The sequence below is a fragment of the Sorex fumeus genome, unplaced genomic scaffold (assembly GCF_029834395.1).
Source record: "Sorex fumeus unplaced genomic scaffold, SorFum_2.1 ptg000098l, whole genome shotgun sequence".
NCBI lineage: Eukaryota > Metazoa > Chordata > Mammalia > Eulipotyphla > Soricidae > Sorex > Sorex fumeus.
Window position 1 is genome coordinate 28,280,156 of NW_026606155.1, and position 26,245 is coordinate 28,306,400.

Here is a 26,245-nt window from a genome sequence, read left to right on the forward strand (position 1 = left end):
AATTTTTTGAAAAAATTTTTATTAGTGAAGCACCATGGGGTATAGTTGTAAACTTACAAAGTTTTGTGCTTGGGTTTCAATTATACAATGATCGAGTATCCATCTCTCCACCAGTGCCCATTTTCCACTACCACTGATCCCAGTTTCCCTCCCAACCCCAATCCCCCCACCCCACCCTGCCTCTGTGGCAGGGCATTCCCTTTTGTTCTCTCTCTCCTTTTGGGTGCTGTGTCAACCACAATTTTTGTATGAACTTAGAGCAATGGAATAGCCACGTGTTTAAAACCAAATAAAATGTAGTTCAAATGAAAATAATTTCTATGCTTACAGTAAAACAAAGACTAATTTGAGATATATCACAGATCTAGGAGCAAAAGTTAAAATTTTTTAAGCTTGGGGAGATAGCTTGAGAGTCTGGATCATGGAGCTGGAGCGATAGCACAATGGGTAGGGCATTTGCCTTGCACGTGGCCAACCCAGGTTCGATTCCCAGCATCCCAAATGGTCCCCTGAGCACCGCCAGGAGTAATTCCTGAGTGAAGAGCCAGGAGTAACACCTGTGCATTGCCGGGTGTGCAGGAGACCCAGGTTTAATCCCTGGTACCACATAGGACCCCAACCACAGCTGGGAAAGACCAAATGTGGCCTAAAAGTCAAAATGAACCATTTTTTAGAAGAAAACATAGGAAAAGTTTTGCAATCATAAGAGTAGATAAAATTTTTACTTACTGTACCAAACAAAAATGAAAATGCATTACTTCATTAAATTCAAATTTTTCTGAGAGCAAATGATAACATTAAAAATGACAACGGGGCTGAGAGAGAGCTCAACACGATAAAGCATGTGCTCTGCAAGTGGGAGGCCCTGAGACTAAACCCCGCTCTCCCAGCATATCTGGGTACAGCCTTCGTGGCCCCTGAGCATTGGTGAAACAGCAGTGAGCTGATCCTGGCTCTCAAACTTCCCCAGTGTGGCCTTATATAGATAACTCAGAGCTCAGGGACTCACATTATGTTCTGAGTTCCATCCTTAGCATCTCATAACCAGCCCTCCACCACCCCTCCATTATTAGTTGTAGCTCTGGTGGCCTCCTGCACTGCTTCAACCAAAGAGCAGCCATCAGTGGGCCCTACCACTGAACTGTTGGGTTGCCTGGATAACAAAGAGTATGACTTCTAAGTTCTGGGCACTGCTTTTGGGGGTATCCTCCCCACTCTCCCCCCAAATTAAAAAGGGGTCAGGGAAATAAAGTGCTGGAGTGCATGGTTTGCATATAGAAACCAGGGCTTAATCCCTGGCAATGCCAAGATCCACTGAGCACTGGAAGAAGGAACCCCTGAACAATGGACTGAGGGAATCTCCAAGCACCATCAAATATAGCCCCAACTACTTCCCAATCTAAAAACCCAATAGCCCGCCCCCACAATTTCAAAGGAAATGAAAGTGAAGAAAGTGGAAAAGATTTCTGAGGTGAACATGTAAGAGTGTGGGTGACTCTGGTAAATAGTTAAGATTGAATGGAAATGAGTATGACCATACTTTATTTACTCCCAAGGGGCTTTTAAGGACAGTTAAGTATATTTTAAGCCTTTTAAGGGGATTCAGAGGCTTAACTAGCAAATTAAATGAGATCTGACTGATTTGTCTGTAAAACTAAGAAAAACAAGGAATAACATATTCTGATAAAACGTCATTTAACAGTTAATTCATACATTTAAATAAAAAATGCTTCTGATTAATAAATTGACACAGTATCTATAGTATCTAGTATTATATAAAGTACCTCAACCACATTCATTTTTTCTAGTGAAACCAAATAGAGAAGGAATATAAACTTTCACTGGGGGAAAATAAAAAAAGAAAAACAAGAGCATTAAATTTTGGCACTCCACAGATATCTCCAAGAAAAAGTGGTGACCGCTAAGAATTTTCTTAGAACTTTTTTCCTGCGGAAAAGTCAGAAAATATTTTTTAGAAATACCTTGGACCTATGTGAAGATGACTGAAGGTCTTAAGAGGGAGCTGAGAAATAGTACAGGTATTAAGGCTCTTGCCTTGCATCCAGCCAACACAGTTTGACCCCTGGTTCTATATCCGTGAATTCCCATTAGGAGCTGAGAGCCAGGAGTTAAGTCTTGAACAACCCGATGTTGGCCCTCCCCTCCCCAAAATAAAAGAAGTTTTAAGGGATGATGATGATAAATGTTAACATAATCCAATCAGAGGCAACCAATGTGACTTTGGGGAAAGTAATATAATATAAAGGACAGTTGGTTTGAAAGCTTAAACTGGAGCCAGAGCCACAGGACAGCAGGTAAGGTGCTTGCCTTGCACTCAACCAACCCAGGTTGGATCTCTGACATCCCTGAGTCCTGCAAGCAGTGATTCCTGAGCCCAGAGCTAGGAGTCAGCTCAGGCACCTCTAGGTGTCACCCCTCACCCCAAAAAAAGAAAGCTCAAGGTCATGTTTCTTGTTATCTTCAATCAAATAGCACAATAGCAAAGTAAATTTACCTTTGGATTCTTGCCCTCTTTTGCCAATAATGCCCGAAGTCTTTCTTGTGAAGGGGGTGCAATGAAGATAATATATGGTTTCAAGTCTGAATTCCGGAGTATCTTCAATGACTGAAAGAAAAGTTATTTTAGATCTTCAAAATAATTTTATTTAACTACTTTTTTTTTCTTTTTCTTTGTTTTTTGGGCTGTACCTGGAGATACTCAGGGTTTACTCCTGGTTTTGAACTTAGGAATTAGTCTTGTCAGGATGCCGGGGATAAAACCCAGGTCAGCCGCATGCATGGCAATTGCGCTAACCATGGTATTATCATGTACTGCACTACTTAACTACTTGCATGGCCCCCAGAGCACAAATGAGACTGCAAATAAATAATAAAGTTGGAATATGATAATACAATATTTAAAATACTGTCCATGAAGGGCAGCGAGTGATCAAGTGCTAGAGCACAAGTATATGCAAAAGAATTTGTTTTCGGGGCTAGAGTGATAGCACAGCAGGTAGGGCGTTTGCCTTGCACGTGGATGACCTGGGTTCAATTCCCAGCATCCCATATGGTCCCCTGAGCACTGCCAGGAGTGATTCCTGAGTGCAGAGCCAGGAGTAACCCCTGAGCATTGCCAGGTATGACCCAAAAAAAGAAAAAATAAGTTTGCTTTCCAGGTACTACACAGTCCCCTGAACCCCAGTGATGTGACCATATAAAATAACACTATCCACAAATATTTCTAAATATCTTTGTAACAATCCTAATATTCTTAAGATCCTATTATTCATTGCAAGACTGTATTATATAGTTATAAAACATATATGTATGTGTAAATATATATATATACACACACACACTACACTGGCTTGCTGTTTTCACAAATCACAAATCACAAATCATCCTGTTATTCGTCGATTGCCTCGAGCAGGCCCCAGTAATGTCTCTTTCATCGTAGCCCTGAGATTATATTCAAGGCTCTTTAGGAGAATGAGACCCATCATTGTTACTGGTATTTGGCATATTGGGTACGCCACGGGGAGTTTGCCAGACTCTGCCGTGTGGGCAGGCTACATTCGGTATAAAGAATAAAATACTTATCCCCTTAAAATTACCTGCTTACCAAATCTCTTTTTGTTTGGGGGTAGGGGATGCGTGGGGGGCTCCCAAGTGGTGTTTAGGGGACCCAGGGGCTCCTTCCTGCAACTCAGTCCACAGTTCGATGCCTAGGCCCAAAGATGGCTTGCTGTTTTATGTAATGGAATATAAGTGAATGATACTGAAGGGTGACAATGCTGTTACAATACCCTACAACTAGCTGACACACAGATTTTAATAGCCGTGTTAAAAATCCGTTTTTGAGGTCACCTAGTTAAAAAGGGCCTTGCCCTACATGCAGTTGATCCAGGTTCAAATCCCTAGCACTGCATATGGTCCCTCAAGCACTGTCAAAGTGACTCATGAGCACAGAAGCAGGAGTAAGCCCTGTGAGGACCAACCCCCTGCCTCTGCCCCCTTATCATTCTGAAGAAATTTAGACATGTTAGTTATCTTACTACATTCCAGGTATTAAACAGCAAAATCAAATGAAAAATTTCACAAATATATGAAAAAGAAAACTCTGAAATAAAACATCCAAAGTAAGCAAACTCGTTTTGAATTAGGAGATTCTTTGTAACCTTGTCTTTGCTATTACATTACTGTATTTCTCTAAACTGACGCACTCTATTATAAAAGGGCTTAGACGGGGAGGGCAGGTCCTTTTTTGGGTCTGTTTTGGGCCCATGCCTTGTGGTGCTCAGGGATCAGTCCTGCCAGAATGAACATTTGTGGTGCAGGTGGGTCCTATGCAAGGCAAGCATCTTTCCTACTGTACTTTCTTCTAGACATGGGACAGTTCCTTTTTCCATAAAAAAAATTATTAAATGGGGCTGGAGAGATAGAACAGTGGGTAGGATGTTTGCCTTGCATGTGGCTGACCCAGGTTTGATTCCCAGCATCCCCTATGGTCCCCTGAGCACTGCCAGGAGTAATTCCTGAATGCAAAGCCAGACGTAACCCCTGTGGACTGCCTGTGACCCAAAAAGCCAAAAAAAAAAAAAAAAAATTAAAGGGCCTGGGGTGTGGTCAGTGGTAAAGCACCTGCCTCAAAAGCATGAGGCTGTGAGCTGAACATGCTGTACCACATGCTGAGATTCTGGCAGCACTGCAGCCAAATGTGTGTGAACTAAAGTGTGCAACACCTCAAAATCAAGTGTCTAAAAAAATGTGTGAGCATCACAATGAAGTTTGTGTGATTTTGATTATTGCAACAATTACGAAGGGAAGGGGAGGAAAAACAAAATTAATACTAATTAGACTATTATGTTTAACTACTCTCTGTTCTTTCATAAATCTGTTAGTCTAAACAATATTAGGAATTTTTAAGGAATTTAAACACTTATGCTTAAGTCAAATGTCCATAACTGAAATAATAGGAAAAGGTACTTTTACTACTAAAAACAAAACACCTGTCTCAGGAGAGCTATTTCATAACTATTTCATATTTTCCTTTCTCTTCACCCCTCCTTTGTTGGTGCTGTGCTAATTGCTGAGGGTGATACACACAGGCTGTGGTGCTCACACACTCAACTGTAGTGCTCTCCATATACTCCTTGCTGTGCACTAGGGACTGCACACTCTACTGCTGCTACAGGTTCCAGATAGCAGTCTCAAGGACCACAGTCGATGCAGGTGAGCAATGCAGGACTGAACTCACCGTTTCAAGCTTGCAGCGTACAAGTCTAGGCCATGCCCCGATCCCCTCTCCTTTGTCTCTAATGTTTCCTGAGTTGACATAAGCAGCAAGCACCACCATATTAATGCAAATTTTCCTAAAAAAAACCTTAAATACCTCAAACATTATTTTATTTATCTACCTATCTATATTGTATATGTATTTTCTTCTCTGAGAAAAACTGACTTCTGCTTTGTTCTTATTTTTTTGGTGCTAGAGATCAAATGCTAGCCATATTTTATTTGGTTAAAAATAAAAAACGAAAAGAAAAAGAGAAAATAGCATGCACTCTACCACTGAGTTATCCCCCCAGGTTCTGCTTGAAGAAAGTGAAAGATGTAGAAAGCTGTCTTATTTCATGCAGAGAATCAGTAGGGAAAATACTATGAGAATTTAATTAGGCCCTGTGGTTCTTGTAGTTTCCACTACATTACTTTGCAAAAATACTTTCACTAGCCTAAATTGAAATAGTTTTTTACCTGTGTACGGAGGCTTAAAAGGCATATTTTGCCAGAGTTGATCACTTGCCGCACAGAATCAATGCTGGTTCCATACAAATTTTTTTCAAATTCACCATGCTCAATGAACTTTCCAGCTGCTACATCTGCCTCAAATGCTTGTCGTGAAACAAAGTGATAATCTCTACCAGCTACTTCATGGTCTCGCCTACTGCGAGTGGTATCTAGATAAACAAATCAGGTAAAAATAATGAGCATGAATAAGAGTGAGAGTGGTAATAATTCTAGTGGAAAAATTTTTGTAAGAGAGATAATAAAATACTAAATTGAGGATATATTAATAGCCTGTGTATTTAACATTTAACAGTTTTCATTTATATATTAAGAAACAAAATGTTTTTAGCATTAGTATCATAGTAATTACCATAATAACAGTCTGCACTTAAACTTTAAATTACTTTATCTACCTTAACACTACCACTGCTTTTTCCCTTAAGTTTTTATCAGGTATGATACAATAATTAAACAGAAGTTCTATGTTCAGAGATTAAACCTAAATTTCTATTTTTTCCATTGGTTAAGAGAGTCAGGAACTGATTTTATATGTATTAGGAAGTTTTAAAAAGTCCAAAACAATTAGTACCATATTTAGGAATAATTAAAATTTCTCAAGAATGACTATCTTTCTAAAAGTTCCCCCCCAATTTTGTTAGAACAAAGTTCTTTAACAATACTGTTTTGAGGAACTGGATAATAATTTCCCTACAATAGTTGGTTTTCCAGGTGATAAACTGAAAAGCACTGGAAAATGGGAATGTATCCAAACTTACGAGGAACTGCAGATGCAAAGCGGTCTTTTTCTTTATTCATGAGTCTCTGACGCAGTTCATTCTGGCCACAGTTCTGTGGACCAATCAAAATGATTGGCCTTTTCCGATTTGCTGGCTGATGATAAAGTGACATTTCTTCATAAGTTAAGATTTCCTCATTGTCATAATCTTTGGAAAAGAAATGTAATAAATACACACTTAATAATAATTAAAAAGCTATAGACAGCTGAAGATCTCTATCTTCAAAAACTGGGTCTAAATAGAGAATCCTCTAAAAATAGATTGCTATCTTCTCAAGAATTGGAAATAAAATTTATTTAAAATGATTGTACACGGTCACGGTCTTCCCGTTGTTCATCGATTTGTTCGAATGGACCCAGTAACATCTCCATCATGAGACTTGTTACTGTGTTTGGCATATCGAATACGTCACAGGGAGCTTGTCAGGCTTTGCCGTGCGGGGGAGATACTCTCGGTAGCTTGCTGGGCTCTCCGAGAGGGGCGGAGGAATCGAACTTGGGTCGGCCATGTTGGCCGCTTGTAAGACAAACGCCCTACAGCTGTGGTATCGCTCCAGCCCTTTAAAATGATTAAATCTTTTATATAATAATGATAAATGGTAACATTATATCAGGAATATTTTCTCATGTTATTATATCCTTGCTAGGATACTATGAAAACAAACTTGATAACATAATCATTCCAAAACTTCTTACTGCTTCTCTTGTAATACTGACTGAATGTTTAGCACTGTAGCACTGTCCTCCCATTGCTCATTGATTTGCTGAGCAGGCCTAGTAATGTCTCCATTGTGAGACTTGTTACTATGTTTGGCATATTGAATACATCATGGGTAGCTTGCCAGGCTTTGCCGTGCTGGCGAGATACTCTTGGTAGCTTGTTGGGCTCTCCGAGAGGGGTGGAGGAATCGAAGCCTGCTTGGCTGGGCTGGCCTCGCGCAAGGCAAACGCCCTACCCACTGTGCTATCGCTCCAGCCCTACACACAAGACTAGGGCTAATTTCATGAATTAGCCCTAGTGAATGTTTAAAACAATATAATTATATTGACTCTTACATAAAATAATTTGCAGGTAATGCTTTAACAGAGGAGTACTAGAATAAATAGATGAGAATAATGTATCACTTTTGTAAAATAGGAGATTATTTCTTTACTTAGTGTATCGGGTTTTTTTTTAAGTAATTAGGCTTTTTGGGTCACACTCTGATGCTCGGGGGACCATATGGGAAGCGTGGATTAAACCCAGGTCAGCATCATGCAGGGCAAACATTCTACCCACTGTATTATCATTCCAGCCCTGTACTGGGCTTTTAGGAATTGGATAATATATATCCTGAGCACACAGTTCATGTCAATTGTAAACAGTACCTACAACTAGAATTATCAGAGAAAGCTGAAATACCTTGAAAACAAGGTCATACCTAGCTATATGTACTTTCTGCATTTTATTACATTAGGTGGGAATACTAATGCTAATCACAAGTTATGATTCAAGAGGTATAAATTATGATAGGTGAAGTGATATTACTAAAGCCCATAATCCAGATGACATTACAACTGTTAAGTACAAAGGTAAGTGATTAGCTGCCTGCCATTTCCTCATTCCTATTGTTTCTCCTGGGAAAGAACAATAGATGTGTACCCAGACTTTCTCAGTCATGAGTCCCATGAGAGGTAGGAAATCTCTTAATCTTGTGTTAAATACAAATCATGGCAAAGCAGAATCTCAAATTATATTGGTTCAATTCTAGTCCAACTATATACTAGCTGTAAAATAACTTAAGCAGGTCATTTAATATGTGATCTAAAAACTATTAACCTATAATTTTTTATTTGCTGCTGTTTTATAGTCCATAAACAGTAGAGTCCAGGAGGTACTCCTAGTACACTGCTTGGGGATTACTCCTAGGGGTATGCAAGAGATCACCGAACCTGAATTTCCTACATGCAAAGTATGCACACTAATGCTTTGAGCTTCTTCTCTGGCCCTTAATCTGTAATCCTTAAAAAAAATTATTTTTGTTAATTTAGGAAGAGGAGTACTACAGTTTAATCTTTCAATTAGCTTATTGTAAGAATTGAAATGCATGAAGGTGTAACCATATGCTTTAGAAAATTAATGTTCCTGAAATAGAGAAGCCATTATACTGCTAATTACTAATAAAATAATAATGAAAATAACATTATTACAAATATAAGACCTTCCTTTTCCAAAAAGCTCTTCCCAGTATAAAACCTGAAATCCTACTAACTGTATTAATTCGACAGTGTCCCCATTTACATGTGGGAAACTGTTCCCTATTTCAATGTTCATAGAGTGCTCCCTGGATAATACAAGTTTAGCTTAATTTAGACAATGAGGGATGTAAATGTGTGCCCAGGAAGGAAATTTCCTGCTTAAAATAGACTACCATGACTTTGATACTATACATTAAAGTACTTGCTATTTATCATTCTATGGCCACAGCTATGCAAATATCCTTGCCTTTGCTCTTTTTTTTTCTTGTTATCATTTTCTTCTTTTTTTTTAATTAGTGAAACACCATGAGGTACAGTTGTAGATTACAAATGTTTGTACTTGGGTTTCAATTATACAATGATCAAATACCTATCTCTCCACCAGTGCCCATTTTCCACCACCACGGATCCCAGTATCCCTCCCACCCTCCATCCCCCCCTCACCCCAATTTTGTAATCCAAGCAATAAATGAAAATAAAACAAGAGAACATTTGTCTCGTGTGTAGGAATCAAGTTTTGTGTAATGGGTTGCCTCTGTAACAGAGGTATTGAGAAAAAAACTTTTTACTTAAAATACAAACTACTGTTAGAATTTAGAATGTTAGAAGCATGCATTAATTTCACATATATAGTTTAGAAAAATTAGAAAATTATCGACAAACACTATACTACTGAACTTCATTTGAAATTTTTCTTCTCAGCATTCAAAACAATGTATTTCTTGAGTTTAAAGAGAAAAAAAAAATTCTACTAAAAGACTTTCTGAAACATGTATACTATATGTGTTTACAAATTAGGACTAGAAATAAAACTCTGACAGTAATAACTTACATTTTTCAAGTTTTGTACTTAAACTTTGGATTTAAGTCTAGCTATGTAAGACAGTAGAACTTACCATCATTTTTATTGGCATTATATAAAACCTTTTTTCTTTTCTTTTTATTTTTCTTTGCACACCATAGTTTTCCTGTTGAAGAAACATAATGATAAAATATTTTGTTTCGAATGAAGTAGCATTATTTCAAATTGAAGCACTTAATATAACATTCTATTTAAACTTATAAACACTTATACCAGTAAGCCATACACTGAGGTGTAACTGCGATGTGTGTGGTGCCCTTATTTACGTAAGGAAAAAATTTACAGTGGAGTACACTGAGTGTTTTCCTGGGATAATGTAGGTCTATAAATAAGTTTGGGAACCTCTCATATATATTACCCACAGCACAACTATATGTATTTTCAGGGAATAATTTGTGATGTTTTTATTAATCCCATATTAAGACTTCCTTTAACAGTCATTTACATTCTTTACTCAAATTCTTTTTATATGCTATCCTTAAATAATAAATTTTTCCTAAGACGATCTTCACATCATTCTTAACATTTTCACCATTCTTAAATTTTCTTGATTTAAGTTCTAAATTCTAAATCATATGTAAATTTAATCGTCCTTCCAGAAGGAGACTCAAAAAAAAACCTCATTAATGTTAAATATAAATGTTCAACCTGATTTTTCTGGCTCCTTATCTTCTTCAATGGTTTGCTTCATGGCTTCCCTTTGCTGCTGAAAACTTTTCCCTGAAGAGCAGAAAGAAAAACAGTTAAAGATAAAGACTAAAACATAGAAGATTTTTCTAATTAAGGGGAAAAACATCAGAAGTAACAACTACTCTTCATTATATTCCTATGTCCTGGTATTATTGGAATATTTAGTTATGATTATAAGCTTTCAAACTGTTTGTTTTTGGGTCACACCGGCAGTGCTCAGGGGTCACTCCTGGCTCTGTACTCAGGAATTACTCCTTGCAGAGCTCAGAGGACCTATGGGATGCTAGGGATTGAACCTGGGTCGGCCACATGAAAGACAAGCACCATACCCTCTGTACTATTGCTCCAAACCCAAAACTTCCATTTTTTTTTTTTTTTTACTTTTTGGGTCACACCCAGCGATGTTTTCTCACTCTGCACTCAGGAATTATCCTGGTGGTGCTAGGGGACCATATGGGATGCCAGGGATCGAACCCAGGTCAGCCGTGTGCAAGGCAAATGCCCTACCCACTATACTATTGCTCCAGTCCCCAAATTTTTTAAGTACTAAATTTAACCTCAATCTTAACTAATCCTACGACTCATATTACTAGTATATATACAACAAATCAGTGTTAAAAAATTTAATAGTTCAATTTCTCAAAACTTTTACTGAATTTCAATTTACTACATGACAGAATGATGCTGGATCTCATAATGGTTCTGAGTACTTAGAATTACTTCAAAATTAATCCAGGAGGACTAACACCCAAGAATAGCTGAGATAAGTACCAGGAGGTTTACTCCATGGCTTGAAGGCAAGCCGCACATGCTAGGGGAAATAGCTGCTCAGATAGAGAAGGGAACACCAAATAAAGGGGGTTGGGAGGATCCTCCCAGGATGGAAGAAGCATGCTGAAAGTAGGCTATAGATCGAACATGATTGCTACTCAATGACTCTTTTGCAAACCACCAGCACCCAAAAGGAGAGAAAGAACAAGAGGGAATACCCTGCCAAAGAGGCGCGTTGGGATGGGGGGGAATGGGGAGATGGGGGATGGGAGGGATACTGGGATCACTGGTAGTGGAGAAAGGGCACTGGTGGAGGGATGGGTACTCCAACATTGTATAACTGAAACCTAAGCACAAAAATCTGTAAGTCTACAACTGTACCTCAAGGTATTTCACTAATAAAAATTTAAAAAAATTTAATCCAGGAGCTAATTAAAGAAAAAGATATATAGACATTCATCACTATTAAATTCTAAGACATTAAACACATAGCCTTGCATTTATTATCCTCCATTCCCACTCCCCCCATTTTTGTAACCTTATGTATTAATATTAATTTACTTAAATCTTTAAGTTACTGAAGTCTCGAGTAAATTAAAAAAATATTTTTTAAAAATAAATTAAAAAAGGGCTAGACTGATAGTACAGTGACTAGGTAGGACTCTTGCCTTTGATCCCTGAGACTGCATATGGTTCTTGGACCTCCTCAAGAGTGATCCCTAGGCTCAGAGTCAGGAGTAAATCTGAGCACAGCCAGCTGTGGCAACAAAACAACAAAAAACAAACAAACAAAAAAAAAACCCCAAAATCTCTCTCTCTCACACCCATACACACACCTTATTTTTCTCTTCAAGATTAAGATTGTAATGTACTAAAATGTTTTAAAACATTAAAGTGCTTTTAAATTTTTTAAAAACAATTTGATACACACATGGTAGTACTCAGGGAGCTACTCTTGGCTTGGTGCTCAGGGGATGATGTTAGTGCAGGAATAGAATTTGGGCCTCCCATATTCAAAGCATGTGTACTAGCATTGTAAGCTGTTTCTTTAAACTGAGTTTTTGGGGATCTGTGGCATTCTATGATATTATACATAGAAAGAACAACTCTAGCATATTATTACTTTCATTTTGTTTTGGGGCTACCCCTAGAAGCACTCAAAGCTTATTCCTGGCTCTGTGTTATCACTGCTGGAGATGCCTGGGGGAACCATAAGTGGTTCAGGAATCAAATCCGAGTCAGCAGCATGTAACACAAGCAACCTATCCACTCTACTACCTCTCTGGCTCCAAAATATATTATTATTAAATATTAAGTTAATTTCCTGTTTCACTCAGAAAATCATCTTTTAGAAGGGAGTCATAGTAGATGCTACAATCCTTAGACAACTTCCTCATTCCAACTAACAGTTTTATGTTACAGAATATAGTATTTATATATTTATTATTAGATATATAATACCTACATGATATACATGTATAATTATACAGTTTTGATTCCCTACATTGTTGCTGTGATGATACAATCTTATACATGCTTGCTGTGGTGTTCACTGGGAATCACACATCTTAGATGCAGTATACACTGCAGCACTGTAGCATTGTCCTCCCATTGTTCATCGATCAACTAAAATTGGAAGTTTAGGGCTTGGAGCAATTGTCCTCCCATTGTTCATCGATCAACTAAAATTGGAAGTTTAGGGCTTGGAGCAAGAGTACAGAGGGTATGGTGCTTGTCTTGCATGTGGCCGACCCAGGATCAAACTACATTATCATCTTCTCCCTTAATATTTAGTGTCCTTGGGGCCAGAGAGGTAGTACAGCAAGTAAGGGACTTGCCTTGCATGTGGATACCCCCGTTCAATTGCTAGTGCCTTATGTGGTGCCCTGATCCCTGCCAGGAGTAATCACTGACTAAGCATAGCTGTGCATGGCCCAACGTCTCTCCCACCCAAAATTTATAGTTAGGTCCAATATGAGCAAAGTTTTCATATAGTCTAACCTAGCAAATATTTTTTTGATTTTTATTTTTGGGTCACACCCAGCGATGCACAGGGGTTAATCCTGGCTCATGCACTCAGGAATTACTCCTGGCAGTGCTCGGGGGACCATGTGGGATGCTGGGAATCGAACCCGGGTCTGCTGCATGCAAGGTAAATGCCGTACCCACTGTACTATTGCTCCAGTCCCTACAGAATCTTCTTTGGTGAAAATTTTGAAGTACCCTATTAACCCACTCAAAGATACCTTAGGAATGATAAAATCAGTTGTCCTTCTGTCCTTTTTTCTTTTTGTTTTGTCACACCAGAAATACTCAGGGGCCACATTAAAGATACCGAGGGATTATTTCTAGTTCTGCATTCAGGAATCATTCTTGGCAGTGTTCAGGGGACCATAAGGGATGCCAGAGATTGAACCCAGGTTGGTCATTTGCAGGGCAAGTGTCCTACCCACTGTCTTATTCATCCATCCCCCTTATTTCTTAAAAAAGATGCCTTAAACAAATTTCTACTTGAAATCAAGTTTGTGAACTATAGGCACAAAACAAGGATTGAACTCATTAAAACAACATTGAAAAGGTTGGTGTTTCTAAATCCAAAAAAAATTACCCACATTTCTGTTCAAGATACAAACACAATACAAAAAACAAACTATATAAATAAGTAGTTATATATTTGGCTATGCTCAGGGTAATTGTCAGTGGTGCTCAGGGAACAATGTGGTGGCAAGAATCAAACCTAAGGCAGTGTTCTATGGGGCCCAGCTCTATTACTCCCCCCCATTTTTTTTTCTTTTTGGGCCATACACAGCAATGCTCAGGGGTTACTGCTGGTTCTGCACTCAGGAATTACTCCTGGTGGTGCTTGGGGGGTCATATGGGATGCTAGGGATTGAATTCGGGTAGGACATGTGCAAGGATTGAATTCGGGTAGGACATGTGCAAGGCAAACGCCCTATCCGCTATCCTTATCTCTCTGGCCCCACTATATTACGTTTTAAAAAGCAAAAAATGATGAGATTTTCTCTGACAAGGCTTGTACTTAAAATATTCTTTGGCTATATTTTAACTATCTACTTTCTACTCCATTGTCTCTTACCTGGCACAAGCCCAGCTAGAGGTTGATTATCTTCATCTCCTTCCCTGTAAGCCTGCCACCAATTTGGATCTTCTTGACTGATCACATGAAGAATATCCCCTTTTTGAAAAGAGAGACCTAACTCCCGACATGGAACGTAAGGGTCATCAGATGGGTCATAGTCAAAATGAGCTTTTACATGGATCTAAAAAAGAAAAAGATTAATCATAAAATAATAACAATGAAACGATAACAATATCTGAACTGGAAGAGAACATTAAGTTATGTAATAGCATTTGGGGATTGCACTTTCTCAGACTCATCTATTCTTAAATATTTTAATTATTTTCATGCTGCTGATCCAAAACACATTTTTAGGAATATGAAAAAACACTTTACTATTGGCAACTAACAAGCTGAAGCATAACAGACCTTATGAGACGCAGAAGGAATTGAATCCTTCCACCCCTGAACTATGAAAATGATGGCTGCAATAAAATGAATAAGATTCAAAATTTTCATATAACCATCATCACTAAAGTTAAGACTTTAAACCTCCTATATCTGTAATCTAGGCAGCTGAATGTCAGTTTTGCTGGTGCCATCGCCTCTTCCTGATCAAGCATGCATCTAATGAAAAAACTGTATTCATAGAGTATTTCTGCTAAATTTAATTTAAATTTCAGGTTTGTGGTCAATGAGCCCAGAAACTGACTGACAGACTGAGAATTTTATAGTTTTGAGCCCTTTTCTATCACTGTGATATTTGGCTTTTCTTAATTCTTTTATCCTCACTATAAATACATTGCTACCATAACAATAATAATGTCCTGTCTCAAAATTGTTTTATGAGATAAAGTATTTTTAATCACTGAAAAAAGTTCAGGAATTAATTATTGCAAATCAATGATAACACTGAAATTTGACTAAGTATTTCTAAAAAGGGCATGTTCTCCATTATAAATTAAAATAACCAAGAATTTGCAGTCCCAAAATAATTTTGCTTGACGGTATCATTAAAGAATACATTATTGGGGCTGGAGCAATAGCACAGCGAGTAGGGTGTTTACCTTGCAGTTGGCCCACCTGGGTTGAATTACCAGCATCCTATAGGGTCCCCTGAGCACCGCCAGGAGTAATTCCTGAGTGCAGAGCCAGGAGTGACCCCTGTGCATCGCTGGGTGTGACCCCCCTCCCAAAAAAACCTAATCATTTCCAATTTCATTAAATATTTTACTGGTTATAATAAAAACGAAATCTAAATTCTGCAGCACTGTAGCACTGTCCTCCAATTGTTCATCGATTTGCTCAAGCGTGCACCAGCAACATCTCCATTGTGAGACTTGTTACTGTTTTTGGCATATTGATTATACCATGGGTAGCTTGCCGGGCTCTGCCGTGCAGAGGGATACTCTCGGTAGCTTGTCGGGCTCTCTGAGAGGGACTGCGAAATGGAACCTGGGTTGGCTGCGTGCAAGGTAAACGCCCTACCCGCTGTGCTATTGCTTAGTGGTAGAAATCTAAATTCTAATAAACAAAATTTGAAAAAATATGATTATTACCAGCAACCCAGAAGCCCTACCTCATTCCCTTACAACCAATAGCTATGTCTGGCAAAGGTCATAGACCTAGACACAGCCTTCTCATCATCTATTTAATTTCCTTCAGACTAAAACTTCCAGAGATATTAGGGCACATTTGTAGCACTGTCCTCCTGTTGTTTATCAATTTGCTCAAGCGGGCCCAGTAACGTCTCCATTGTGAGACAAGTTACTGTGTTTGGGGTATCAAATATGTCAAGGGTAGCTTGACAGGCTTTGCCGTGCGGGCGAGATACTCTCGGTAGCTTTCTGGGCTCTCCGAGAGGGGCGGAGGAATCGAACCCAGGTCAACCACGTGAAAGGCAAACGCCCTACTCGCTGTGCTATCGCTCCAGCCCAGGGTACATTAAAGACGCATATACGTAACCTTTATTCAAGGATCCTAAGGAAAACAGAGTCTGAAAGTCCGACAAATGGCGTAAGAATTCAATTTTGAAGTCAGAGGGACAGCTTAGGGTACTGAGCTCACCCTATGTTATAATACTTGGGGAACCAAATATATATATATATATATATGTATATATATATATATATATATACACACACACATATATATGCTTTTTTTACAGTTTGTTTTATTTTTAAAATTTTTATTAGTGAAACACTATGAGGTACAGTTGTAGACTTACAAATTTTTATGCTTGGGTTTCAGTTATATAATGATTGAGTACCCAACCCTCCACCAGTGACCATTCTCCACCACCACTGATCCCAGTATCCCTTCCACCCCTCATCCCCCCCATCCCAACCTGCCTCTGTGACAGGGCATCCCTTTTGTTCTCTCTCTCCTTTTGGGTGCTGTGGTTTGCAAAATAGGCACTGAGTGCCAATCATGTTCGGTCTATAGTCTACTTTCAGCATGCATCTCCCATCCTGGGAGGATCCTCCCAACCCCTTTTACTTGGTGCTCCCTTCTCTATCTGAGCTGCCTTTTCCCCCAGCATGTGCGGCTGGCCTCCAAGCCATGGAGTAAACCTCCTGGTACTTATCTCAGCTATTCTTGGGTGTTAGTCTCCTATTTTGTTACTTTATGTTCCCTAGATGAGTGCAATCTTTGTATGTCTGTCTGTCCCTCTCTTTCTGACTTAGCATGATACTTTCAATGTAGTACCACTTGTATGTAAATTTCATGACTTCACCTTTTCTAAACGCTGCATAGTACTCCATCGTGTAGATGTACCAAAGTTTCTTTAACAGTCATCTGTTCTTGGGCACTCAGGTTTTTTCCAGATTCTATCTACTGTAAACAGTACTGCAATGAACAAACAAGTGCAGACGTCACTTCAACTGTACTTTTTTGCCTCTCTGGGATATATTCCCAGGAGTGGTATTGCTGAGTCAAATGGGAGCTCAGTCACAGTCAGTCACAGTCCTCCCGTTGTTCATCGATTTGTTCGAGCGGGCCCAGTAACATCTCCATCATGAGACTTGTTGTTACTGTGTTTGGCATATCGAATACATCACGGGTAGCTTGCCAGGCTCTGCCATGTGGGCAAGATACTCTCAGTAGCTTGCCGGGCTCTCCGAGAGGGGCGGAGGAATCGAACTTGGGTCGGCCATGTTGGCCGCTTGTAAGGCGAACGCCCTACCGCTGTGCTATCGCTCCAGCCCCAATGGAAGCTCAATTCCTAATTTTTTGAGAATCGTCCATACTGTTTTCCAAAAGGGCTGAACCATTCGGCATTCCCACCAGCAATGAAGAACGGTCACTTTCTCGCCACATCCACGCCAACACCGGTTGCTTTTGTTCTTTTGGATGTGGGCCAGTCTCTGTGGTGTGAAATGATATCTCATTGCGGTTTTGATCTGCATCTTCCTGATGATAAATGATGCAGAGAATTTTCTCATGTGCCTTTTAGCCATTCAAATTTCTTCTTTGAGAAAGTTTCTCTTCATTTTTTTGCCCCACTTTTTGATGGGATTGGATGCTTTCTTCTTGTGGAGTTCAACCAGTACTTTGTATATCCTTGATATCAACCCCTTGTCGGATGTGTATTGGGCGAATATCCTTTCCCATTCTGTAGACTGTCTTTGTATTTTGGTCACTATTTCTTTTAGGGAACCAAATAGTTTTGAGAATCAAACCTAATGCAATCTGAAATTGGGGTAATAATGAAACTACCAATGCACTGATAGAACTAATATACCAATCTTATGCAGGATGCTGCTAGTATCAAAGCTTTTCACAAGTCTGTCTATTCTCTTTTCTCCCTAAAAACTCAGGACTCTTGGAGTTAGGAAAAGCTACAACACACTGGGCTGAGGCCTGGAGTTTGGAGAGTGTGACAACCTCTTCTATAAACTTAGGAATATTTCTTTATTGGTGACAACCCTAGACATGTGGCAGAACAGTACCAGTCTGTGGAGATCAAGCAGCAGAGCCCTGTCTATTCAACTACCATGCTAAGAACCGTATCACTGATGATACTTCTCTGCTATAATTAGTACATGCAATGTATGGCCATGAGCAGCCACTGCATGTTACTCAATGCTGCATGCCCACTTTTCCCTTTCATGAATATGAAAGGGCTACTAGGAATATATTTAAATAGCTACATCATCCTAGCTTTGAAATTTGTGCTACAGACTACACTGGTGGACAGTCTTCACAACTTAAGCTGTTTTTTGCTTAAAGGCCTTCTTCTCTGTTTAGTCATTTTCTGTTTTTTTCAAATGACAACAGTGATTGACATTTTGGGATGGGGAGGAAGGGGTGAGGAAATAAGTAAATTCTGTACTTTGTTTAATTTTGCTGTGAATTCCAAATCACTCAAGATTTATGGATTTGAAAACAAAGTAAACAGTAGCATCAGAAATTAAATAGGTATAAAAAACAATCACTTACAACTGTTTCCTTGGCAGGAGGAGGTTTAATCTGTTGACTGGGAATCAGAACAAATGTCAAAGTACCATGCATATCAGACTGTAATAGAAAGATTAGGTTTTTTAAAATTCCATGTTTATGAAAATCATCCCATGATCTTGTAACTGATGTTCCCTAAACTATTCTAGAATATGTTACACTTTAACAAAAATCAGTATTTCAAAATATATGTAGTTTGAACTATACGAAATGATCACAAATTTTCCTTAACATCTGACTAAAAAGGCTCTCTGATTATAACAGCAATGTTCAACAGAACTTTTTATAATGATGGAAGTATTTCATATTTACACCTGATATGACAGCCACTGGATACAAATACTGTTGAGTATTAAAGAATTAACTGAAGATAATAAAAATATAATAAAAATCATGAGGCAGGATTTTTGATTTTTTTCTCTGGTAGATAACAAAGTAGCCACTCAAGAAATAAATATTACATGAATTAATGAGTTTTATTAATAGTGATTTCAGAGACAAATAAAATATGGCCAATAGCTATAAAGCTTAAAAAATTTAAGTATCAGTGTTACTGCTCCAAAACAAAATTCTAATCATATTATAGAAATAGTTCTTTTAATAAGATAGCCTTTTAATTATTGAGTATCTTAAAACTTTTGAAATATTTTAATCTAATAACAAAGCAAAAAATTTAAGAACTTATCAATTATTTTTATTCCTGTGTCAACTTACCAATAAGTCAAAAACCTCATTGACATCTTTACCCCGAATTTCAATGCCATTAATCTCCAGAACTTCATCTCCTTCATGTAACAGGCCACTTTTTTCTGCAGCACCTCCTTTAACTATCCGACTGATGATGACAGAATCCATTTCATTACGAACTGTAGCTCCCTTAAAATAGAATATTCAGTAACTTACTATAAAATAAAAAAGCATTCATGCTAAGCACTTCTTTTTTTTTTTTTTTTCATTTATTTTAGGAGCATACTGGCTGGGTTTCAGGGACCATACAGTGTCAGGGATCAAATCTGGGATTTGATGTTCTCTTATGCAAAGCATGTGCTCCAGCCTGATGAACTATCTCTCTTACCCCAGCCTTTGTATTTCTTCTTTTTAAAATTATTGTTTTTAATCCAATAATACCAGTCTTTAACTACCTTAAAAAAATTTACTTACGTAACTGAAAGGTAGAGTATTCCTGGTTCTGTGCTTAGGGATCACTTCTGGCAGTGCTCATGGAGTACCACGGATCACAACCATGTTAGTCATGTGCAAGGCAAGTGCTGTGCCCATTGTACTCTGGGCCCTACAATATTACCTATCTTTTATCACACTAGATGAAATGTTTTCCTCTTTTTCTTTCTTTAGCCTCTTTATTATAAGTTGCTTTCCAGCTTCCTTTTTCCACAACATTAGGATCCAGTTTGTAAAGTCCTTACTGTAGCACTAAATACTTGCAAAAGTATTTTGAAAATTTTCATAGAAGAATTTTTGGTATACTTCCGTGATCTGTATTCATTTATTTAGCACTTTCACTGGGCTTGTTTTCTCAGAAAAACATTTGTCCATCAAATCTACAATATTTCCTAATTTGAAATCTTTAAAATAGTTAGGATCTTTCAAATTATCCTCCCACAAGGTCACTGGGTCATGCAATAATCAAGTATTCTGAGCTGATGGAACTATCCTGGCCATGGGATAAGCACAGTCTCCTTTTTTTTTTTTTTTTGGTTGTGTCTCTCCAGCTGCAAACTGTTCTTCAAGGTTTCTTTTTTACAGGACCTTGTCTTCCACCTTGAGCTAAGGCTCAAACTTCCTGATCTTCCCACTTCTTTTGCTGACAACTTGACGGACAGTGCCAATCCTACTACCTATCAATAAGCTATTATTTTTATCAAACTATGGATGAGAAAAGATGATTAAATTTTCTCAAATGACTAAAGAAAATAAGATGGTAAATCACAACAAATGAAACCTAAAAAAAACCCCAGAAATCTAAAGATGTTTTCATCTAACATATATATAGAAATTCATCTATAGAATCTCAGATGAGATACAGAACACTTACCAAAGGAATATCTCGAGCCTTTTCTATACGAACTATTTTTACAGTTTCTCCTCCATACTGACCAATGCTCTCATAGACTCTCTCATCTGTAATGGGCTCCAGCTGCATTTCTTGCTCAGCGACCTTATCATGAGCCAGTAAAAGTGCCTATTTCAAAGAGATTAGAACATTTTAAAGTATCATTTATTTCAATAGAAGGATTTAACTTAATCATTTACATTGTATTCTGGTCTTTAAAGATTTAAAATTAGTACAGGAATTCATTCAGATCTATTTCAAACTTTTCAACTTAAGCACTGTAGCACCGTCCTCCAGTTGTTCATCGATTTGCTTGAGCGGGCACCAGTACCGTCTCCATTGTGAGACTTGTTACTCTTTTTGGCATACTGAATATGCCATGGGTAGCTTTCCATGCTCTTGCCTTGCGGGCGGGATACTCTTGGTAGCTTGCTGGGCTCTCCATGAGGGATGGAGAAATCAAAACCAGGCCAGCTGAGAGCAACACAAATGCCCTACATGCTGTGTATATATCGCTCCAGTCCATCAACTTAAGAACAGATAAAATTTCATTCCTCTACAGTTATAACCATAATAAAAAAATGGTAGAGATATGTTGGGATATTATAACTATATTTTGGGATTGTTTATAAAAATCTAAATGTATAAAAACAAAATTAATTTATAGGATCAATACCATAGATAATCAAAGCAAAAAATATCAAGAAGGGAGAAATTTTGTGAAAAATAATTAGTTGTTTTAAAAAGAATATGGTTCTCTTAACTAGTATCTAAAGAATATGAAGACATTAAGTTGAAAGAAACTGCCACCCTATATTAATAATCACAATATTATTCACAATAGTTAAAACATGGAATCAGTTTATATGCCTATTAACAGATGACTAAATAAGAATCTAGGATACATATATTAAAGGAATTGCTACTCTGACATTAAAAAAATTTTAGAAAGATGAAACTGTCCCCTTTGGGAAAAAAACAAATGGAACCTTAAAGTGATTATGTTAAGTTTAATGTCACTGAAAATGAAAGACAATTACTAAATGGTTTCACTCAGATGTGGAATATAAGAAACTAAAGCAAATGAACTGGCAAAAAACCAGTAAGACTTCTAGGCTCTGTGAAAACTAATGGTGGTTACTTCAGGGAAAGAAAGAAGATGGCAAGAATATGTAGAGTCTTTTTCAGGAGTGAGAGTGATGAGAAATATAAGCATGTAGAGGTGAAGTTAACCACCTGAAATTCCATACAGTAATCCAATTATTAAAAATGACCATTTTGGCTAATCCGAGTATGGCAGTCAGTATTCAGTATAGTTACTGAGTACTTGAAATATGGCAAGTTAGAACTGACATGTTCTATAAACAAGTATATCTTACATTTGAATTTACATCTAAATTGTATATGTGGATTAGTCATGTTAATATATTACAAAAACAAGAAAACAAAATAATAATTAAGATATGAAAGTATTTCATATACTTAATTAGGGGCCAGAGCAATAGTACAGCAGGTAGGGTCTTTGCCTTGTATGTGGCCAACCCAGGTTTGATCCTTAGCATCCTATATGGTTCCCCGAGCACTGTCAGGAATAACTCTTGAGTGCAGAGCCACAAGTAACCCTGAGCATCCCCAGGTATGAGATAAAAAAGCCAAAATAAATAAATAATTTAATTAAAATGTCTAACTTCACAATAACAATTTTGCCATAGGTTGTAAACAATTAAAAACAGATGATAAGATAAAGATAAAGGCCCTCCCATTGATCGTCGATTTGCTCGAGCGGGCCCAGTAACGTCTCCATTGGAGACTTTGTTGTTACTGTGTCTGGCATATCCAATACTCTCGGTAGCTTGCCAGGCTGAATTTTCTTCTAGTCTCAGAACTTTAAAAGCAATAAGGAAAAATGCTAGGAAAGCCACAAATGTAATGCTCTATCATTTCTCTACCTGAATATGTGGAGCATTCAATAAGGTAGTTAATTCTTGTCCTTCTTTCTGATGGACTGGCTTCAAAACAGTTTGTACCTAAGTTTGTAAGACAAAAAGAGAGAAATTAGTTTCTTGGTTAGAGGAAATAGCATGAGAATCTATATAAATTTTATTTCATCGCTCATTGTTTTTGAGGTATCACTTCAAAACAGTTTGTACCTAAGAGAGAAATTAGTTTCTTGTTTAGAAGAAATAGCATCAGCATCTATGTAAACTTTATTTTATTGTTCATTGTTTTGGGGTATCACACCCAATGATGCTCAGGTGTTACTTTTGGCTCTGCATTCAGGAGCTACATCTGGCAGTGAGTGAGAGTCTATTTGGGGTGCTGGGGACCGAACTTGGGTTAGCCGCATTCAAGCAAGAGTCCAGCGCCCTACCCACTGTCCTATCTCTCTAGCACTCGGCTTCATTTTAAAAGATGTATTCATAAAAGCCACTTAAAAGAAAGGATTAAAAAGAATCATAAGAAAATAATTAATGTTCTTTTTTTAGATTTCAATATTGTTATTATGATTTCTTAATCATAATAACAATACTCTTTATTAAAAAAATAAGATTTTAATATCCATGCCAGGGTCCTACATTTTCCTTGAAGTACTTCCTTCCTACATATGATAAAACAGCCTAAGAATCAATACATGGGGAAGAAATTCTGTTTCAATAGCTATCTTGCTATCTAGCAGGTTTTAAATCATGTTTATACAACTGTATGTAAATCAGTTAGGGCAGTTAGGATAGAGAAGGGACCAGACAATAGAAGGCACTATGAAATAATAGTTAGAAATGATCACTCTGGACAAGAATCAAGTGTTGAAGGTAGGTACAGGGATATACATGATAACCTTTCAGGATCTGTATTGCAAACTATATGCCCAAATGGGGTAAGGGCGGGGTGAGAGAGAGAGAGAGAGAGAGAGAGAGAGAAAGTATCTGCCACGGAGGTAGCAAGGGGCAGAGGTGGGAAGGAAACTGGTTTCATTGGTGATGGAAATGTATAATGGTGAAGGGATGGGTGTTGGAACATTATATAACTAAAACTCAGTAATGAATAACCTTTTAACTGTAATTCAATAAAAAAAATTTTATTAAAAATCAGAGATGACAGGGGCTGGAGCGATAGCACAGCAGGTAGGGCGTTTGCCTTGCACACGGCAGACCCGGGTTCGATTCCCAGCATCCCATATGGTCCCCTGAGCACCACCAGGAGGAACTCCTGAGTGCAGAGCCAGAAGTTATCCCTGTGTATTGCCAGGTGTGTCCCCCCACCAAAAAAAAAAAATCAGAGATGACACTGTAAGGAACCATAGATTACCAAATTAATGAAAGTAATAAAACGACCATTATATTATAGTTAATTATATTAAACATTTCCTAAAGTTGAATAAATCTTATATTCCAAGGATAAATTCTTATAACTTGATGATAAACTTTTTAAGTTTTATTTCCTTTTCTGTAGAATTATACCTTTCAATGTTTTGAAAAGACAAAATCCAAATAAACTTTTTAGCATAATATAGAGCAAATAAATGATTAATATATTTCTAAATGTGAGTTACTAATACTTAACATTTGTAGGGCGTTTGTCTTGCACATGGCTGACCTGGGTTCGATTCCTCTGTCCCTCTCGGTGAGCCCGGCAAGCTAGTGAGAGTATCCCACCTGCAAGGCAGAGCCTGGCAAGCTACCTGTGGCGTATTCAGTATGCCAAAAACAGTAACAACAAGTCTCACAATGGAGATGTTACTGGTGCCCGCTCAAGCAAATCGATGACAACGGGAGGACAGTGCCACAGTGCTATAGTAGTATTTTAAAACTGAGCTTGCTTAGACTTAGTAAGTACAGTTATTCATACTGGCTTATACTTTACTGTCCTTTTTTAGTATCTAAGATACACTATCCTAGGACATTTGGGGAAAAGTCTATGCGACTTTATGATTTCCATCAAAAAATCGTTTGTTTTGATACAGCTTTTGATATAGTTTCGATATAGTATTATATGGGCCTGTAGACTCTCTTAGGGGTGAGAGTTTTATCTTTCAGTTTTACCTGATTTTTTTTGTTTTATCTTTCTAACTAATTACCAGTTTATCTAGTATACTTGGTTTTGCTGAAGGTCAAATGCCAGATTGCGGCACTTGCACACTTAGACAAAGTACTCATATGGAACACACACCTTTAGTTTTGGTGCCTTCACATGAGCTTGCTGGAAGTCATATTCTTTAAATTGTTGTGCTGACACACATTCTGGTCATCAAGCTTGCTGGGGGTTATTGTGATGCTCAAACACATGCTCACTGGAAGTTATACTTCTTGCCACTATGCTTGCACAGTAAGTGTAATATCCACTTAAGCCTGGCTATGACCCAGAGGTCTCCTTCAATGCAGCACTGAGGATCCTAAGCTGCAGGATCATGTGGGTGGCAAGGGATACTGAACTCACAGTCTCACATTAGTAAGGCTTTTGGACAATGAGCCATACTAGGTTACTTTATTTTTTTTTTTTTTGCTGTCTTTTCTGAAATTCCTTGGCAACTTATATTTTCAAAAGAGATATAGTCCACTTAATATCACTTATATTTAGTAATAAAGCTGTAGTATATTGTTTACAATTTTTAATCACCTGTACCTGCATCCACAGTTATTTTTTTCCTAGAGCAATTAGTATTTTTTTCATCTTTCTTAGAGAAAACTGTACACTTCTCAAAGAAACTACTCATATTAAATCAAATTTTCTTTCAATTTAAGTGACTTCCTTCTGCTTTAGTTTCTCTTTTTAATTTCTATCAATTTATTTTAAATTTAATATATATTTTAAATTGTCACTGTCACTGTCCTCCCGTCGTCTGCTCAAGCGGGCCCAGTAACATCTCCACTGGAGACTTTGTTGTTACTGTGTTTGGCATATCGAATACATCACGGGTAGCCTGCCAGGCTCTGCCATGAGGGTGAGATACTCTCAGTAGCTTGCCAGGCTCTCCGAGAGGGGCGGAGAAATCGAACTCAGGATGCCCATGTTGGCTGCGTGCAAGGCAAACGCCCTACCGCTGTGCTATCGCTCCAGCCCATTTTAAATTAAGTGACAGAAAAATCTCTTTTTCTTCTATCCAAATCCCTTAAAGGTATATTTTTATTTGTGAACTACTTTCTCTAAAAGATATACTATGTATGTTCTGAATGTCAATGCCTCTAAAATTATTACCATTAAATATATATGTATATATGTATATATATTTATACACATACATATATATTCCCTCCCCCCCCCAGAGATATAGTTCAATGGTACAGCATTTGTTCCACATTATAGTACCCTCAAACAACAAAAAAAAATCACTAAAACTATGTAAATGCATTCATAGGTTGGTCTTTAAAATGAAAGGAATATTAAAATAGGAACCCAGGAATTCTCTAATAGCTTCTCTGGTTACTTGAAATAATTTTATTAAACCAGAGAAAGCAACTTTGGTATTTACTTGACCAAAAGCATATCAAA

The 26,245-nt window shown here is 37.8% G+C and overlaps 1 protein-coding gene across 1 annotated transcript in view; it reads right to left on the reverse strand.

Moving 5' to 3' along the window:
• The window catches only part of PALS1 (protein associated with LIN7 1, MAGUK p55 family member), an 85,854-nt gene that overhangs the window by 7,977 nt on the left and 51,632 nt on the right, over positions 1-26,245 (reverse strand). The window contains exons 4-13 of the mRNA XM_056133856.1: positions 22,708-22,785; positions 20,741-20,887; positions 19,402-19,563; positions 18,670-18,747; positions 14,245-14,428; positions 10,335-10,406; positions 9,721-9,792; positions 6,567-6,734; positions 5,758-5,960; positions 2,516-2,626 (exon numbers count right to left, since the gene is read on the reverse strand). Of these exons, the coding sequence (XP_055989831.1) occupies positions 2,516-2,626; positions 5,758-5,960; positions 6,567-6,734; positions 9,721-9,792; positions 10,335-10,406; positions 14,245-14,428; positions 18,670-18,747; positions 19,402-19,563; positions 20,741-20,887; positions 22,708-22,785 (1,275 nt within the window). The remainder of the gene's footprint in view (positions 1-2,515; positions 2,627-5,757; positions 5,961-6,566; positions 6,735-9,720; positions 9,793-10,334; positions 10,407-14,244; positions 14,429-18,669; positions 18,748-19,401; positions 19,564-20,740; positions 20,888-22,707; positions 22,786-26,245) is intronic.